At 33.0% G+C, this 17,634-nt stretch overlaps 1 protein-coding gene across 1 annotated transcript in view; it reads left to right on the forward strand.

Moving 5' to 3' along the window:
• The window catches only part of Csmd3 (CUB and Sushi multiple domains 3), a 944,903-nt gene that overhangs the window by 236,579 nt on the left and 690,690 nt on the right, over positions 1 to 17,634 (forward strand). Inside the window, exon 5 of the mRNA XM_075961035.1 lies at positions 9,226 to 9,433. Coding sequence (XP_075817150.1) covers positions 9,226 to 9,433 — 208 coding nt within the window. The remainder of the gene's footprint in view (positions 1 to 9,225; positions 9,434 to 17,634) is intronic.

Genomic DNA, 17,634 nt, shown 5'->3' on the forward strand with positions numbered 1-17,634 from the left:
AGCATTGAATGGGTTGCTATGGATTTCTTATTTAGTATTGAGCATTCTGCCACCTTTTAATACTAGCATAAAAATTACATTTGAGCCTATGTATTAAGCACTCCCTGCACAATTGAGAAGTTTTAGTACAAACAAGCAAAGTGAGCTCATTATAAGTTGATTTTTTACAACTCACTTTACAGGGTTTGGCTGTGTGTATAAACATATATATATATATTTAAGTTATATGTTTTATCTCTGTGTTCATGTGTATGTGCATAAGTGCAAAGGTGAAGGTATCTGTAAAGTGTGCATATACATGTGTGTGTCGGAATGTGGAAAGAATATGGTGAACTTGGTTGACATTCTCAGCCACTATTCACCTACTGTTCTAAAGCAAGTCTACTCTTGGCTTAGATTTCCTCTATTAGGGTAGCTCAGGATGTCAGAAACTCACAAGTATCTAAACCTGTCTGTCCTGCGGAAATAGGACTGATTTCAAGCTCCGAACCACCAAGCCTGGCTTCTCAGGTGTGAGTTCTAGAACCATTCCCAGATCCTCATGCTTTAAGGCAGCTTCCTTACAGACTGAGCTTTTACGTCAGTGTTTATATTCTTATTATAGATGAATCTTTTCTCAATTACTCATTTAAAAATTAGTAAACATTTTTTTCTTTAGGCAGTGCTTTGAATATCTTATATAAACTATTAAAATAATAAATATACATTTGTACTGGTCTTCTTTAATACCCATTTATCAAAAAAACTTGCAATATAGACACTCAACAGAAATATTGTTTATTTCTGTTTTTTATTGTTTCCATAAATCCTTGGTTAGGTTATTATAACATACCGATAAAAATGAGAAGGATGGAGTGGGAGAGCAATGGAAGAGAAATCTTGATAGTGAGTCACTATGGGGTTAAGAGGAAGTGGAAATTTCTGAATGGAAAAATAAATTAAAAAAAGTGTATGTGGTAATATTTTCCACCCACACAAAAGTGTAGTTAATAAAACAAAAAAAAAACAAAACAAAACAAAAAAGAAGAAATATAGTAGTAGGAAAATTTCCAAGAATTCACAAACATGACCCCAGCTAAAACTCCTAGCAATAATGGAAAGGGATCCCCTGTAATCAAATTAGTGAATACGACAACTATTATCATAGATCCTACATCAGTAACTGAGAGAAACAGATGAAGAGATCCACAACGAAGCACAGGGCTGACCTCCTGGAATCCATTCGAAGAGAGGGTGAGGGAATATATGAGCAAAGAATCTACAAAGACAAGTAAACTATGTGTGTGGAAACTCATGAAATCTAGACTGACAGCTGTGGAGGCTCTATGGGTCAAAACTAGCCAATCCCCCTCTTCCCCCAATGTGAGAGACCATGGTGAAGCTTTGACTATCTGTGAGACACCTGACAGTGGAACCAGAATCTATCAATGGTGCATGATCTTGCTTGTTTGAGCCCATTCGCTATGGTGGGATGCCATGCTCAGTCTTAATGCAGGGGGTTGGGGCTTGGTCTTGTCCCAATAAAGGATCCAGATTTGTTGATTTCCCATGGGAGCTCATAGGTAAGGGAGGAATGGATATGGGTTGGACTGGGAGAATGGAGACAGAAGAAAGGCTGAAGGAGAACTGTGGATATAATTTAAAATGAAATTTAAAAATAAAATTAAAAAATTTAAATGTAATATGGTAGTTCTAATAAAGAATATAAAAAACTGGCTAGAAAGACTTTTGGAACAATACTACTAATTATATCACTGTGTGTTTTGAAAATGTTTTAGAAAAGCAAAAAGGACATCTCTGGCTGTCTATGTGTTCTGTATGGTAGACTTCTTTCTCCTTTTGTATACATAATCTTTGCTATTGTATATATACTTCTTTTCTTTTCCTTTTCTCATGTTTCAAATACATTGGCAGTTTGTTCACTGGTTTAAGTTATTCTCCAAATGACTTTCTTTTAATTTGACTCAATTTTTTTTAAATGTTTTTACCTTTCTCTCCTTCAATTTTTTTTTCTGTGAAATGAGAAAAACATTTGTCTCTTTGTCTAAGAATAGCATTCTGCTTTTCTCTTAAAGCTGCTTCTATACTGAATTTGATGATCTAGTTTATTTTTCAGCTTAACTTCATATCTAGTGATTTTGCATAATTATAGTATACAGAGTGATGTTTCAATATCTTTTAGACATTGTATCCTGGTCATATTTGAAAAATTAGCATCAGTAACCATTATGATGATCTCTCTTACTAACTCGGGATAGCATATTTGAGTTTGCAAGTGTTAATCATTAGTCACCCAAATTAGGTAGCTTGTGTTTCATTAAATACAATTTCTTCTGCATTTCACAGGGACAAAATAGTTCCCCAAGCAAACTGACACTTAAAAATCCATACTTCAGGAACAGATTGAGGAGATCCCAACTCTTAAACAAGCAGGCACTGTAGAATTCTTGAAATTATACTGTCAGTTGCCTAAATGTGGCGTTTCTCAAGGGACCTTTCATGGGCAAGGATTTGTTACTTTTTTTCTCAGTTTCTATTATCTTCTTCCTACTCTATTTTGTATCAGAAAATGAGAAAAAAGCAGCAGCAGTGAACCTGTCATTTAACTGGTAGAGATGGCAAGGAAAAATGAAATGCAGAGGGCTGACAGTACCAACTCCATGCCCCCGCTGGGACAATTTTGCCAGAGGGAGTAATAAGTCAATTGTGTTATCACATCACAGGACACTCTCAACACCAACAAAAACAAGACCAACAAAAATACAATACCTCTAACACAAACAAAAAAAGTAACTAAGGAACTGCTGGTAAAATTTGAGTCAATAAAATTTTATTCTTAAATAATGATGATTTGAAAAACAAGAAACAAATTCAGAACTTTCAGTCAATTAATATAATCAACATTAGGTTTTTTATTGTTCTAGGGAATTCACATTTAAGTATAACTTATGGTGTCATTCAATGTTTATAAACATATTGACAAATTAAAAATAAAGACCAAATTTAATCAGTAATATATTCTCCAGATAAATATCAAATATTAACTTTGTTCTAGATTTTCAAGATAAAACCATGATTATTTTAATACTTATACACCAATGATGAGATCCCCATGGAATTCATATTTCATTGGTGAATGAGAAAATAATAAAAATAGAGTAAAAAATACTACTTGATAATGATAAATTGAATGTAGAAAATGTAATTGGTTATTGTGATACATACTGACCAGGAGATTATTTTAAATGTAAGAATTATTTGCCAATGAATATTGATAAGATCCATGACATCATATATTAAATCTTGAAAATATATTAAGGAAGAAGCTAGAAGGACTGTTTAAGGTATTAAGTTGGTTGTAAGGAGTGATATTGAACTTAAGTAAACAACAACAACAAACTCAAAAATAGTTTTGTTCCAAAACATTCATAGACTCTTATACCAGTGGACAAATCTTGCCTAGTCAGTGATTATTAGAGCTTGTACAGTTCACAGTTGTCTAAGCTTGTCCTTTACTTTCCTTTTGGGTAGCATGAATAAAATCTTCTAGCACTATATAAGCTACATTATAGGGATGAAGTTTCCAAATCGCTCCTAGCTTGAATTTTCCATATCCTGTGATTCAAGTAAGTGGAGTCTTCCACAGTAGGTATTTACCATTAGACCCTTGAATAACTAAGAATAATTGTAATGACCCCTAATATCTGGTGGTCTATGAGACTCTGTGGGAGAACAACCGCCCAAAAGGCAACACATACATTCTAGTGTACCTATTTATTTTATTTATTCTTTGATTGCTGTGCTTATTTGGAGTAGTATTGATCTACAGCTATGCAGTATCTATTTAAACTTGCCTATATAAATATGAATATATATAAACTGTAAATATATTTTCTATACATATATCATATATTTTCATATATCTTATATATATACATGTATCACATATACATATTTATATTATAAAATATATACATACACATATAAGTATGTATTATGCACACACACATGTGTATATATTTCTAAAGGAATAGGTTTCTGTGTGGCTTTGAGAAGGTATTTAATGTTAATTGTTCCTCCCCATATTCTCTCCCCTACCCTGTTCTCCAGTCTCAATTCAGTTGGCCATTCCTATTTCATCTCCCTTTTTTATATTCATATTACCAATGTACTATTTGTTCTTCCTCCCTTGTCATTATATATGGTTCTGTTCTGTTTTCCTGGTTTCGAGGGAACATCAATTTAAACACACCTTTTAACAGAGCTGTTGTTGATTTCATCTAAGTTCATTAAGTTTGTTGTCTGGCAGGTACAAATAATTGGATTACAGGGAAAAGAACAAGACATGGTTACAGGAAAAAGAAAAAATGGCACCTTTATTCCTTTGGAATGGGAGAGGCCTAAGGCAGGAATTCCATCAAACAAATGCAGGTTGGAATGTTTTACAGGGCTCTTGGCTGCTCCCTTTTTCCCTACTTGCTCCATTTAGAAGGATTGCACAAGACTTTCTGCAGATTCTTCTCACAATGCCGTCTAGAACTAGATATATCCAACTCAGGGGCCTCACTTTCATTTTCCTTATTTACCTACTTCTACTCTAGGTTCACAGACATTTAAAAAGTGGGAAAAACAAAAAACGTATAAATGTACATTATAGGCAAGCTCCAGGATTCAATAGAAAATGTAAACAAATTGGGGTGGTGCTTGAGGAAGAATGACATGTATGCATGTACACACTAACACACACACACATACACACACACACACACAAACCTACAAACACACCTGTATATACTCATGTGAACTCACACAATCACATACACATTAGGTAGTAAGAATACTGACTTTATTTTAATGAAAACCACAAGAATGCTATAAAGATATAGTAAGAGCTAAGGTTAATTTCTATTGGAAATATCCCTGACTTCTTCATGGTGAGTAAAATATGATTGGAGCAGAGCAAAACAGAGCCTAGTATAATATTCCTTTTTTTTTTCAGAATGAGACATAAGGGGACATGATGATCAAGTCAACCAAGAACCTAAAATAAAGGGAGTCATGTATCTGTTAGTTTTGCATTGGTAACAGAGTAATTAGTATCAAGAACCGACTCCGATTTATAGCCTCTGTTATTAAATATTATTAAAATATATCTGAATTTAAAGATCTGTGTATTCATCTGAAAGGTTTGAGAAATAAACACAGTTGAATGCTTGTGTCTTAACCACTTTAGAAGAAAGGGTTAAAAATAACTTAAATTACTTGTGCCTATTCCTGGAAAGATACAAACCTTTAGTGGAAATGAGAAAGGCTCTATCGTTCTGAGAAATAATTCATGTTCATAGCTAAGTTTATGATAACTTCCAAAACTCTTCAACTCTTAAAATACATTAGATATTATAACAATACTTCCTGAATAAACAAAATACTGAGAATAAGTGAATATTGAGTGTTAATTCTTAACATCTTGTTCACCCATGATCTTCATTCATCACCATTCACTACAAAGAGGCTTCTCTGATCACCGGTGTCATTAATATCTACCTAAGGGGATAATTTTTACTATTTAGAAGGCAATGTGATGCTTTATCTGTTTAGCTAAGCAGCAGTATTCAGTTTTCCATTAAGGCCTACTTTTTCCCAGCATGGATACTTGACCAGGCATCTATTGCCAGGCATGCATCCCCTCCTGCATAGCTACTCTTCCATGTAATTAGAGAACATTTGGTTGCTACCATAATCGCAGTGCCACTACTGTGTAAGTGGGTTGACTTTGCTTGGCAAAGAGAACTTGATGATTGTGGGTTTCAGAACTGGTTAAGACAATGAATGCATTTTCCCCACCCCTCCAGTCTTCATATTACAAATTCTGGAACTTTAAAAAGTACCCAGGAAGGAGGAGGCTTTGAGTTCCGTTTCATCTTGATTTCTATATATTGAAGACCCATAAGCGTGTGATGCTTTTATCAACAAAATCTTCTTTTTTTTGAAAACAGGTGTGAGCCAGTTTCTAACACTAAAGATAACAATGAAAAGGACTGACTGGTTTCTGTTTTTATGGTGTTTATTTTTGTACTCTCAACGAGACAGTTCTTCCACAAAATAAATTAGCAGATTCACTTCATTTCAATTATTCTCAAATTCTACACTATTTAATAGGACTTCACACAAATAAATAAATCAATGAATGGCTCTTTAATGACATGGCATGCGCAGGAGAAAGTTTTTCAATCATTTATCAAAATTAAATCCCAATTGTTTGACATTCCTTATTCCTAGAATGTTTCATTTTAAAAATTCACTTGATATAATTAGTCCATTCAGTTTCTATATAATTATCAGCCCACGAATCAGTAAGAAATAAACCTTGAAATCCTAGTAATAACTCTGTAAACATTTATTTCTTATGCATGTAAAAATATCCATCATAGCTTGAGTAACCCACTTAGACCATATATATATATATATATATATATATATATATGTATATGTATATATATACACATATATATATATCCATCTCCAGTTTGTGTCACATTAGACATACTTTACATAGCGTTACATTAGCTACAGCTATGTTTACTTAGATGGCTTAACTTTATAATAAAGACAGAGGTATTATCAGAAATCCAAAGAGAATACTATGATCTTAAATGGAAAACTATGGCACCATGAATTTTATTATATATATTTATTTTACAACCCAACCATAGTTTCCTATCCTTCCCTCTCTTCAGACAATCCCCCCACCACCCTACTTCCTCCCATCCACTTTTGTCTTATTGAACAGGATAGGATAAATTTCAAAGTTGTTTCGGTTTTTATTTCTCTAATTGTTAGGGCTGCTGAACAGTTTTTAGAAGTCCCATCATTTTTATTTCTTCTTTTGGACATTGTTCATATCCCAAACTCACCTGAAAAAGAGTTAAGCTTTTCTAGTTCTTTACGTATTCTGGATATTAAACCTCTGTCAGATCCATCGTTAGCTTCCACCTCACAAAACTGATTGTCCCTTTCACCGTGAAGAAACTTGTTAGTTTTATGATGTCTTACTTGGCAATTGTTGGCCTTAATTCTTAGGCAAATGGATTCATAGTCAGAAAGTCATGGGAGTTTGTGATTCAGCTAAGGAGAGTTGCAGAGATATACGCCATGACAAAGTCTGATGCTGGGTTCCATGCTTAACATCCGCAATTGGCCATGAGAACTCATCTCCTTACAATCCCAGTCCATTCCCCTGAGAAAACAAGCAGTCCTACTTCTCGTTTCCCACTTCTACATAGCAGTTCCAGAAGAAACAAATCGCAAGGTGGACCAAGGGCTGAACCTGATGTCTGAAAAGATGTGTTAGAGAAAAAAATTGGATCTTGCTGATTATCAAATCTGGCTTATTTTTCTTTAACTATACTTCTGAAAAGTTCGAATTTATATTTTCCTAAGTGAATTGGGTAAACATATGCAAAAAATATCAAGATCACTAATTTTCACTATCAAAATGAGCATTTCAGAGATTGAAAATAAATAAAAAAATTAATTTTAGGTAAAAGCACACAGGCACAATATATTAAAACAAATTTTATAATTTTATTTTAACTAATTTAATTTTACCTAATATATAATTTAATTTTAACTAATTGTTAATTCTATGGAATATCCTTTTAAAATTTTCCTCTACATATTTGGAATTATATTATAATGTCATTTCTTCCCCATTTTCATCCCCCCCACCCAATCTTCTTGTATATTCATCATTGTTCTCTTTAAAATTCATTTAAAAATTAATCTATTTAATTTTTTTCTTAATTGTTGTTTATAGATTTTCTTGATATTTCATATATAATTTAATAAGAAAGAAGGTACAGCAATATTACACAAGAACTAACTAGATAATATTATTTTATGCTCATTAGAAGGAAGGTTTGCAGGGAATAATGTGAAGGGAGAATTATGCAATTATATAATAATCTCTAAAAATAACAAAATGAGTGACACCATGCAATAAAGACAGAATAATATCCATCACATTTACAAGAATGTGTAAAGCAAGCTAATCATGTCTTCCATGAGGTTATAAATCATGCTGTTAAATGAATAACGAATGGGGCAGAAGATGTTAATACAGTCTGATTCACACAAGGTAGTCATGATGTTGTTCCCACTAACAACATCATGTTACTCCCTGTCTATTATGGAATTAAATAAAATAAATTTTCCCTTCTCTATTTATTAAGGCTCTGAAATGCTCCATTACATCAAATAGTAATTGGTCATTATAGAAATGGACATTTCCTCAAATGACTTATACTAAAGGAGTTCCCAGAGCTGGCAAAAACAAGAGCATAAATCATATTGCAATTTATTGCACAAATAAATTTGTTACCTATTAGCTTGACTGGCCTAAAACGTGTTATGTTAGGCAAATATTCTAATTTCAATTCTTTAATATGATCAGTCTTTTCTCTTATAATCTCACATTAACACAGATGCTCATGTAAATATTCTCTCATATCATAAACCACCAAGAGTGAGATCTATGTCAAGTTTTATACACATTAGCTCAAAATTTAAATTCTACTTCAAAGTTATATGTAATGTACATCTTCATATACACATATATGTATTAATATGATGTATATTAGAAAAATATGTGCATTGCATTATGTACTCACAGACGATATATTTCCTGAGAATTTATAGCTGTTATTCCCATTTAATTAAATTATCCTTTCTATTCAATATACTTAACTTCAAGTGTGCCCCCACCAATATTTTCCAATAGCTTTTGAAACACTCCACAGCCAAACCTTATTATATTGTATTTTCAAGCATGTTTTTACTTTATATAAAAACACATTAAAAATATGAAAGATATTCTACAATCACCAAACCCATGTGAAAGGATTAACAGTTCTCATAGGTGACTTTAGGAGATACATTTCTTTGTTTACACACTTCATCATTCAATCATGAGCACAAACTGGATGTTATTCCACTGAGACCTAATTCTGGAGAGGAGTTCCTTTTGCACTTATGTGCGTGTCTATTGCGAACAGTGTTTATAAACTTTCAAGATGTATTTTATATTTATACGTGAAACACAAAGATTTTTCACAGACTTAAGGGATGCCAGATTTGAATTATTGTTTTAATGCTCAAACACCGAATTGACTTAGTTAGCTTTGTCACAGAAATTAGATTTTAATATGTTCTTATTTCTCTTAACAGCGGAAGATGCTTGTGGAGGAACAATGAGAGGATCCAGTGGCATCATATCCAGCCCGGGTTTTCCTAATGAGTACCATAACAATGCAGACTGCACATGGACCATTGTTGCAGAGCCGGGGGACACAATTTCCCTTATATTTACTGATTTCCAAATGGAGGAAAAATATGATTACCTAGAAATAGAAGGTTCTGAACCACCTACAATATGGTAAGTGGATAACTTGAATTAAGAGTATTAGTCGGGCAGTGGCGGCACACGCCTTCAATCCCAGCACTCAGGAGGCTGAGGTTGGTGGATCTCTGTGAGTTTGAGGTCAACCTGGTCTACAAGAACTAGTTCCAGGACAGGCTCCAAAGCTACAGAGAAACCCTGTCTCAAAAAAAAAAGAGTATTAATGTCATGGTTGAAGCAAAGTGGGGAATGCCAATCTGTGTGGAATTGCCAGATCTGAGTGTTTAAAGAATCACATGACTTTCTGATAAACTATAAAGAATAATTGTCAGAACTGAGGGATAGTATTATGGATTAAGGTACCAGAGTGACATTAGAATTTTGACAGTCAGCTTTTCATCGCTATTTATGTCACTTGATTAGTAAGAATAATCATTATGATATTATGACAAGGAAATCAAATTTGTTCCTCCTACTACCTATAGTGCTGTTCTTCAGCATGGTAGTCCAAATGTAGCCATTCCTTTAAAATTAGTTCTGACAGTAACTTGCCTTACTTTGCATTAACAGATCATTTACTTGTCTTGTTATGTCTGAAGACAATTTGTTTGAAGATGGAGTTTTTCTTTAGGATTTAAGACATGGTCTAATGAACATTTTACTTTCAAAATATGTTTTTCTGGACATAATAATACTTTAGATAAAGTCTTTGCTTATGATGTTTTCAAATTATCATGCTGTTTTGAATGGATTTTTGACTGAAATAATGATAAAAAATCAATAGAGAAGTGAATATATAGCCAAACACAAGAAGAAAAAGAACCACTGAAGTCAAGGAAAATATGTCTCGGAGCAGTGGAGATTTATCTAAAACAGTTAAATCCACAAATCTGAAATATTGAATGATTATTTTTCTTAAAAGTATAGAAATTGACTCTAAGTGTGGCTTGCTTAGCTATAGGAGTGTCACTTAAGTAGTGACTACAGGAATCCAACAAGGGGTCACAGTCACAGAAGAAATTACCACACAACTAGAATTTGCATGAAAATAATTCTGAAAATGGTTAGAATGATAAGGAATGTGGTAGTGAAGTAGAAGCTTGTGCTCTTAATTTAAGCAAAAGATGAATACAACAGTGATAGTCTATGCTCTGGACATTGTTGAAAGAAAGTCAGCTTTAGCATTTAGACCCAATGGAGTCTGAGATTTGCATTATATACAGTAGTTTGAAGTTGCATTAAAACATAGTAGTGAAGCTATATGACATATAACTGTATAATCAGAAATTTCAAAAAGAAATGTAAAACTAATGTTCAGACAGTCGAAGGAAGATAGATCAGTGTAAGTACCTAAACAGAAACAATGGATGTGAAGAGGGGAGAAAGAACAATTCTGGATATCTGCAATATTACCTGAGTTTGAGAAGATAATTGTGAAAAGAAGACTAAACAAGTGCACTCCAGGAGTTAGGGTATTAAATTAGGGAATGCTATGTAACATAGAGAAGGCATGAAGAATGTAAATGGGGGATTTTTCCATTGCTACCTAAAGAAGAAAAAAACACTAGGTGCATGCTTGAAAAATTTCGTAGTTCACTGGGCTTCTAATAATTTTTAATGTATTTCCACCAGAAATGTTACCATTTAATAGACAAAAAAGATAGATCATTCTCTACTTTCAGGACTTCGATAGATGAATTTATGTTTTTTTATATTTTCCACAATAATTTTGTGCAAGAATACAATGAAACATAGGTTAATAATTTTTTAATTAGTAGGGGATTTAAAGAACACTATTTCAGAATTTACTATTATATGATAATTCATGTTTAGTTCATATAAAGACAAATAAGGATACCATAGATTTTTTAATAGTTTTATTATTTTTCATACAAAATATATCCTATTGAAGTTAGCAAAGCATTCAGGTTCTTGACATGGTGACGAAAATGAAAATAGTCTCATTGCAATTGTTCTTTTGTATTCACTGAACTCTAGAAAGAAAATCTAATCCTTATATTCTCTGGATCAGTATGTCCTTATTTACTCTGGTTAAAAACACTTCTTTGTGGGGCTGGAGGGATAGCTCAGTGGTTAAGAGCACTAGCCACTCTGAGTACTCTTCCAAAGGACAGGGGTTTAAATCACAGCACCTACATGGAAATTCACCTTATTTAATAGAAAATAATGGAGTCAAAGTTCTCACTGAATAGAGCACTACCCTACATGTATTTTGTTCCATACCTGTAACACTCTGGGATTCTCTTAATTCTAACATGTATTACATTGTCTGTTTTAATTGCTATGGCTGGAATAAAGAATTATGAAGTATCTAATTACTTTCATGTTTACAAAGAGTAAGCCATAACTTCTATTATTTTAAAATTTATGTTCAAAGTCGGTTTTCATTCCTACTAGATTTTTTTCTCATCCAATGATTGTTACAAAAGTATGTATTACCATATCTACTATCTAACCACTTTAAAAAAGCACTCCCATGAAGGCAGTAACCATGAGGGTGGTTAATGTATAACTTATATTGTGTAAATGGAGAATAATAGTGTACATGTATCAACATGAATAAAAGAAACAGCTTACTACTTAATATGTTAGGCAGTTGCACTTATTAAGAAAAGCATGACACATAGCCTTTATGACCAAAAATTTATGGGAAGTGTAAGGTAAATATATACATGGACCTGAGCTGAATGATTAATTTACCTAGAGGTGGAAAACATTGTCATATAGGAAAGTAGTTAATAAAGTATAATCTAGTCTGGACTATAGTATGGGTAGAGACTCTCTAGTCGTCCTGATAAAATAAAGTAGATATAAATACTGTAACTGTAATTCTTGCTTGATACCTATTTCGTTATATGTAATTTTACTATCTTAAAGTTAATACCTTCCATTTTATTTAGGCAGAAATGAGGAGATGATGTAGAATTCCCCTCTGTAAGCTACGAATGTGTTTTATTGCCATTGCTTATTAAAGAAGCTGTTTCAGCCATTGGTTTAGTAGATTAAAGCCAGGCAGGAAATCCAAACAGAGATATAGAGAGAAAGAAGGTGGAGTCCAAGATGCTGCAAAGGAGTCCAGCTACCAGCCAGAGCCTTACCGGCAGGGCATGGCCTCATGGCAATACACACATTAATAATGATGGGTAAATTTAAAATGGAAGAGTTATCTGGAAGTATGCCTAAGCTGTTGGCCAAACAGTGCTGTAATTAATATAATTTCTGTGTTATTATTTGGGTCTGGACAGCAGGGAACAAATGAGCAGTCTCCACCTACAATTACTAAATTAAGAAAGAAAAAACTACTAAGCATCAGGGCATTTCATCACCAAAATTTCTACAAACTGGGATGAGGAGTGAAGGATATATAAAATAAGAGGGAAGAGGGAAGGGAAGAAAACAATACAGTAAAGGTGTCCAGGAAATTAAATGAAGAGAATTTCAAAGCACTGCTCAGTTATGCCAAATAAGGATGTTTGCTTGCTCTTATTGTTGTTATTTGTTTGTTTGTTTTGAAATGTCCTACAAACACGCCTAGTAGCTTGGGCTGGTCTTCAGCTCATAGACATCCACATTCCTCTCATGGGTCTTCAAATAAGGATGATTAGCTAATAAAATAAACTTTCAAACTGACCACTGGTTTCACAGCAGGATGTCATAGGACATCGTAATTCTGATGAAATCTATTTATGGATGAATTTAACTGGGGCTGGACTAACACAAATGAAGTGAAGATGGGGTGAATAGTTCATATAAACTAAACTATTAGGGAACTTTGTAAGAAAGATACATAAAGAAATGATAACGAGGTATGCAGATATATAAAAACATTTTAAAATTATTTATTCAGTTATATTTTAAGTGTGTAAGTTTGACTGCATATATGCATATGTTCTGTGTGTACATCTAGTGCTTAGGGAAGCAAGAGGAGAACAGCAGGTCCCCAGAAACTGGACAAATGGTTTGTTCTAAGCTACCATGTGGGTGGTGGGAACTGACCCATGATCTTCCACAAAAGCAGCAAAGTACACTTAACTGCTGAGCCATCTCTCCAACCTGCAAATATTTTTGTTAAGATTTTTGACTTTTGTTTCTTAATTGCTAGAATTAAGACTTTTTCCCTTTTGTTTAAACTTAAATTGAATGGCTCATCAGAAAGTAAACAAGAAAAGAAAATGAACTAAGACAATCATTTTAGCAAAAAAAAAAATGCAGTGATAGCCAATGTGCACTCTGAAAGTGTGTTTGAAGTAACATAGAGCATCACAGTAACAAGAAAGTGAGGTGGGAAAGAACGTGAAAATGAAGGTTTTTCAACTTAATATCACAGCTCACAGTGAAGAATTCTATATAGTGATGCTCTTTGGCTATATGCCAGAGGGCTGTAATTGATAAAAGAAAGTTACAAAGCTTATTAACATTGAGCTTTTTTGGGGGGGAGTCTAGTTTAACATGTTGACTGAATCGTAATCCAAGCCAGATATCCATGAGAATACTCCTCAACTTTGTGAATGCATGACTGAATTTCAACAAGAAGTTTAAAATAGGAATACAAGATAAGAAGTTTTTACAAACCTAAATGCATTCTAGAGTTAAGAGCGTACTATAATTGACAAGAACAGAGTATTATGGAAAAAGAAGCATTTAGATTTTATACCAAAGAAAATATATAAATCGACCTCATTCAGATTAAGAATGAAGTAATGTAAGTAATGTATTTCAATTAAAATGTATTATCTTACACATTTGTATTTATAATTTTAGTTAAAATGGTGCTTAAGATTCAGATATATGCTAATAAATTTACTCATATATTTCTAATCAAGACTGATTACCATCGCCAGCCATTGCTTCCAGCTACAAATCCAACTCATTTCTTTCTCACCTACTCTGATTATGGATCTGATTTTCTGAATTTTCTCTATACCATCAGTTTTTGCCATCAGAATGATCAATCTTCAAATAGATGTATCTTAGTTTCCTGTCTTTATTTCTTTGTAATGCATTTTACAAAATGACCAACAATGTTTCAGTTCCTAAGTTAATATTTATCTAAATTTATCTGCAACATTTGATCTTGATCTCTGAAACACTGAAGCCCTTTGCTCAATCTTTTCTCATTATGAGTATATTTTTTTTGATTTTCATAGATGTTTTTCTACCCTCAGCGTTTCTATACATTCTGAGGTCTCCTCAGTTATTTTCTTCAGCTCTGCTGTTGTATTTATTCACTATATTGGGGTTTGCTTATCTTCTATTTACTCTTTACTATTTTCAAAATTTGTCAGTTTTATTACCATTCATTTGCTCTCTTTCTTGGTTGTCCTTATGTGTATATCTTCAGGAAAGTAACAAAACCTTACAACTGAAATCTTAAGTCATACATAATTCTTAGAAACATGTACTTATATATTAAGCAGGTTATGTTTAATTGTGGAATTAATGCATGATTTTGCTCTCTTACAACATAGAAACAAGGTAAAAGTCTGTTGTATCCTGATATTTTATTGATAATATTTGATTAAAGGAGCACTTGTTAGTCTTGATTAGATGAAGAAGACAAAAACTTCAATCAAATGCATGATACATATTAGGATTGTGGTAGATACCTAAATTTATTTGAGAAAAATACAACTGAAGAATTAGAGGAATCCCTCACAATGTTGTTTATCTATTTGAGGTGATTTTTTGCTCAATGCAATTTTAACAGCGGTATTTCTGGATTTGAATGAAATTTCTTCAACATGCATGACTTAGATGTAAAGTAGAATGTCCAGGCAGAGAATTCGATAGGCTATGTGATATAATGACAATGAAGAGGGAGATGATCCTTGGGGCATTGTTAGGATATGGAAGGAAGTGACTTCAAACCAAGTGTGTAGCTTCAAATTATACTGATGCTCGTCTATATAATCTGTTTATGAATTAATAAGATGTGCTTATTTCGGAAAGCTCAGCTAACAAGGAAAACAAGCTAATCATTATCGTAAAATTGTTTGAAATATAAGGAAATTAGGTTTTAACAATATGTGTCATTTTATATGACTGGAACAAACAACAATGAAGTGTAATAAATTCATTCAATTTAATAGAACAGTTTTTGTGAAAGAAGATAACACCAGTTGATTTTTGCCAAGCTCATGACTCACCTGTTTTGGAAGTCATAAACTATAAATTGTTTTTAACATCACACCTTTAATAACTTCAGGCTGTGTAGAAGTGGATTATCTGTTTTCATATCTTAATTCATTTTACATACTTCAAAATCACTTTTAGGTATATACATATACATATATTAAGTTTTGGAGTTTGATTTTGTGAATTCTAAAATAATTAGTCTATTCCTATGGATCTACACCCACACACTCATATCATGCAAGTCTTTTTGTCCCTGAGAAATGATACTAGCAGCCATCCATCAGCACTAGCATTTCAGGTAAGGATGGGGACTAATGAAACCCTTTCTTATGAGTTGATTTATCCCAACCACATAACATGGTTATAAAAATATTATGTATTTTAAAGTATTATATTATGCTCATTTGAGAATTGCCAAATTGCTTTTACTACCATAGACACATGTTCAACATTATGAAAGTATTTCCTACACTGTGTTCTAATAACCCCACCTCTGGTAGCCATGTATGAAAACATAATAAAGTTGGATTTGGAGCATGGAATGATGAGAAATTAATTATATCTAAAAATGAATTCAATATAATATTGTATTGAACCAAAAATTTTGAATGCTTGTTTATTTATTTATTTTTTTTTGAAATTTTCCATGTCATCTGTTCAAACTGATTTGATGACATGTAGCTGAAATCATGGAAAGAAGTCATTCACTGTTATTAAATTTGAGGCATATTTAGGAATCCAGAATAATGATTCAACAAAATGTTAATTGTACAAATTGCACTGACGTGTATATTTAAAAAATACAAAGACACTATGCTGCTAAAATGCCAAAATAGTGCTACATGCCCAAAGTAGAATTTTTCTTTCAGTCTTAAATGATTCTGCCTGTCACACAAAACATCTCCCACAAATAAATTGCTTCACCAATCTTAGATGTTTCAGAAATTATCAAAAATAAACTTGTTGATAGCCATGTCACCTTAGTCTCTGAAAAGCCTTGTCTAGGTCTCCCATAGGCAGAAGTGTGTTTCTGAAGGTTAACTGTGAGTGCCTCTTTCTGACGCATTTACATGTAGATGGGAATTTTAGGAGCATTCTACTTAGCTGTTACTCTCTGGAAAGAATAAGAAAATGATGGAGAGCTTTTAGCTAACTCATGATATTTTCAAATTAGCTTTCCCCACATAGGAAAATGGACTTTATAATGAAGATTTCCACCTTTATCTAATGCTAACATGGGTGCTCATGGCTCAACTGCAAGCGAAGCTATTAAATCCCTCAGACTTACCTGAAAGCAAAATGACTAATGATGAGAAAGTTATGATACTATTTAAGTTTTATGCTCATGTATTTTAATGAAAAGTAGGCTGAACATTCATGATTAACACTTGAAATAGACCCGTTAGGGCACAGAAAACATTTCATGATTCGTAAGGAAAGCTGAAGTTATTTACAAAGAAGAATCTACAAACGTGGTGGATGTGTAAGGATTGCTGCTAAAGGGGCACCATTTTCCTTTAGTTTCTCTTAATAGGACAAATTGCAGCGTACCACACAGGCACCAGGAGTTATTTGCAGATGATCATCAGTGCAACTGTGGTGGGCTACAATTATATTAGTGTCTATAGAAATGCTATTTTTGGGGTAATATATAGGGCACAGACTAAGTGGTTTTTAAGAAGGATTCTACATGGGCACTGAGTGCAGAATAGGGATTCAGTCAACATTTATTAGGAATGTTGTCCTCTCTCTGACCATGCCTGTGTGAATAAAGTGTTCTCAACTTATTTTAATTTTTTGGTGACTTCACAGTCTCTCTTTTATTTCTGGATATTACTGTGATAGCAATTTCAGTCTAGAAATCTCAACCCAGTACTTCAGAAACTAAAGATAAGACTTTTTCTTAAATATATGAATTCCTTCTTATATAACCAATAAAACAGATTAAATATTGAAAATGCCAGTACGTTCTGATTTATCTTATTGTTTATTTCAATTAATTAGCAATGTCAATGCAGTTTTGCCTCTTCTTGCATTCCTGTTGGGGAGAGACAGGGATAGGAGAGAATGTGTATGTTTGT

The sequence above is a fragment of the Microtus pennsylvanicus genome, chromosome 2 (assembly GCF_037038515.1).
Source record: "Microtus pennsylvanicus isolate mMicPen1 chromosome 2, mMicPen1.hap1, whole genome shotgun sequence".
NCBI classification, from domain to species: domain Eukaryota; kingdom Metazoa; phylum Chordata; class Mammalia; order Rodentia; family Cricetidae; genus Microtus; species Microtus pennsylvanicus.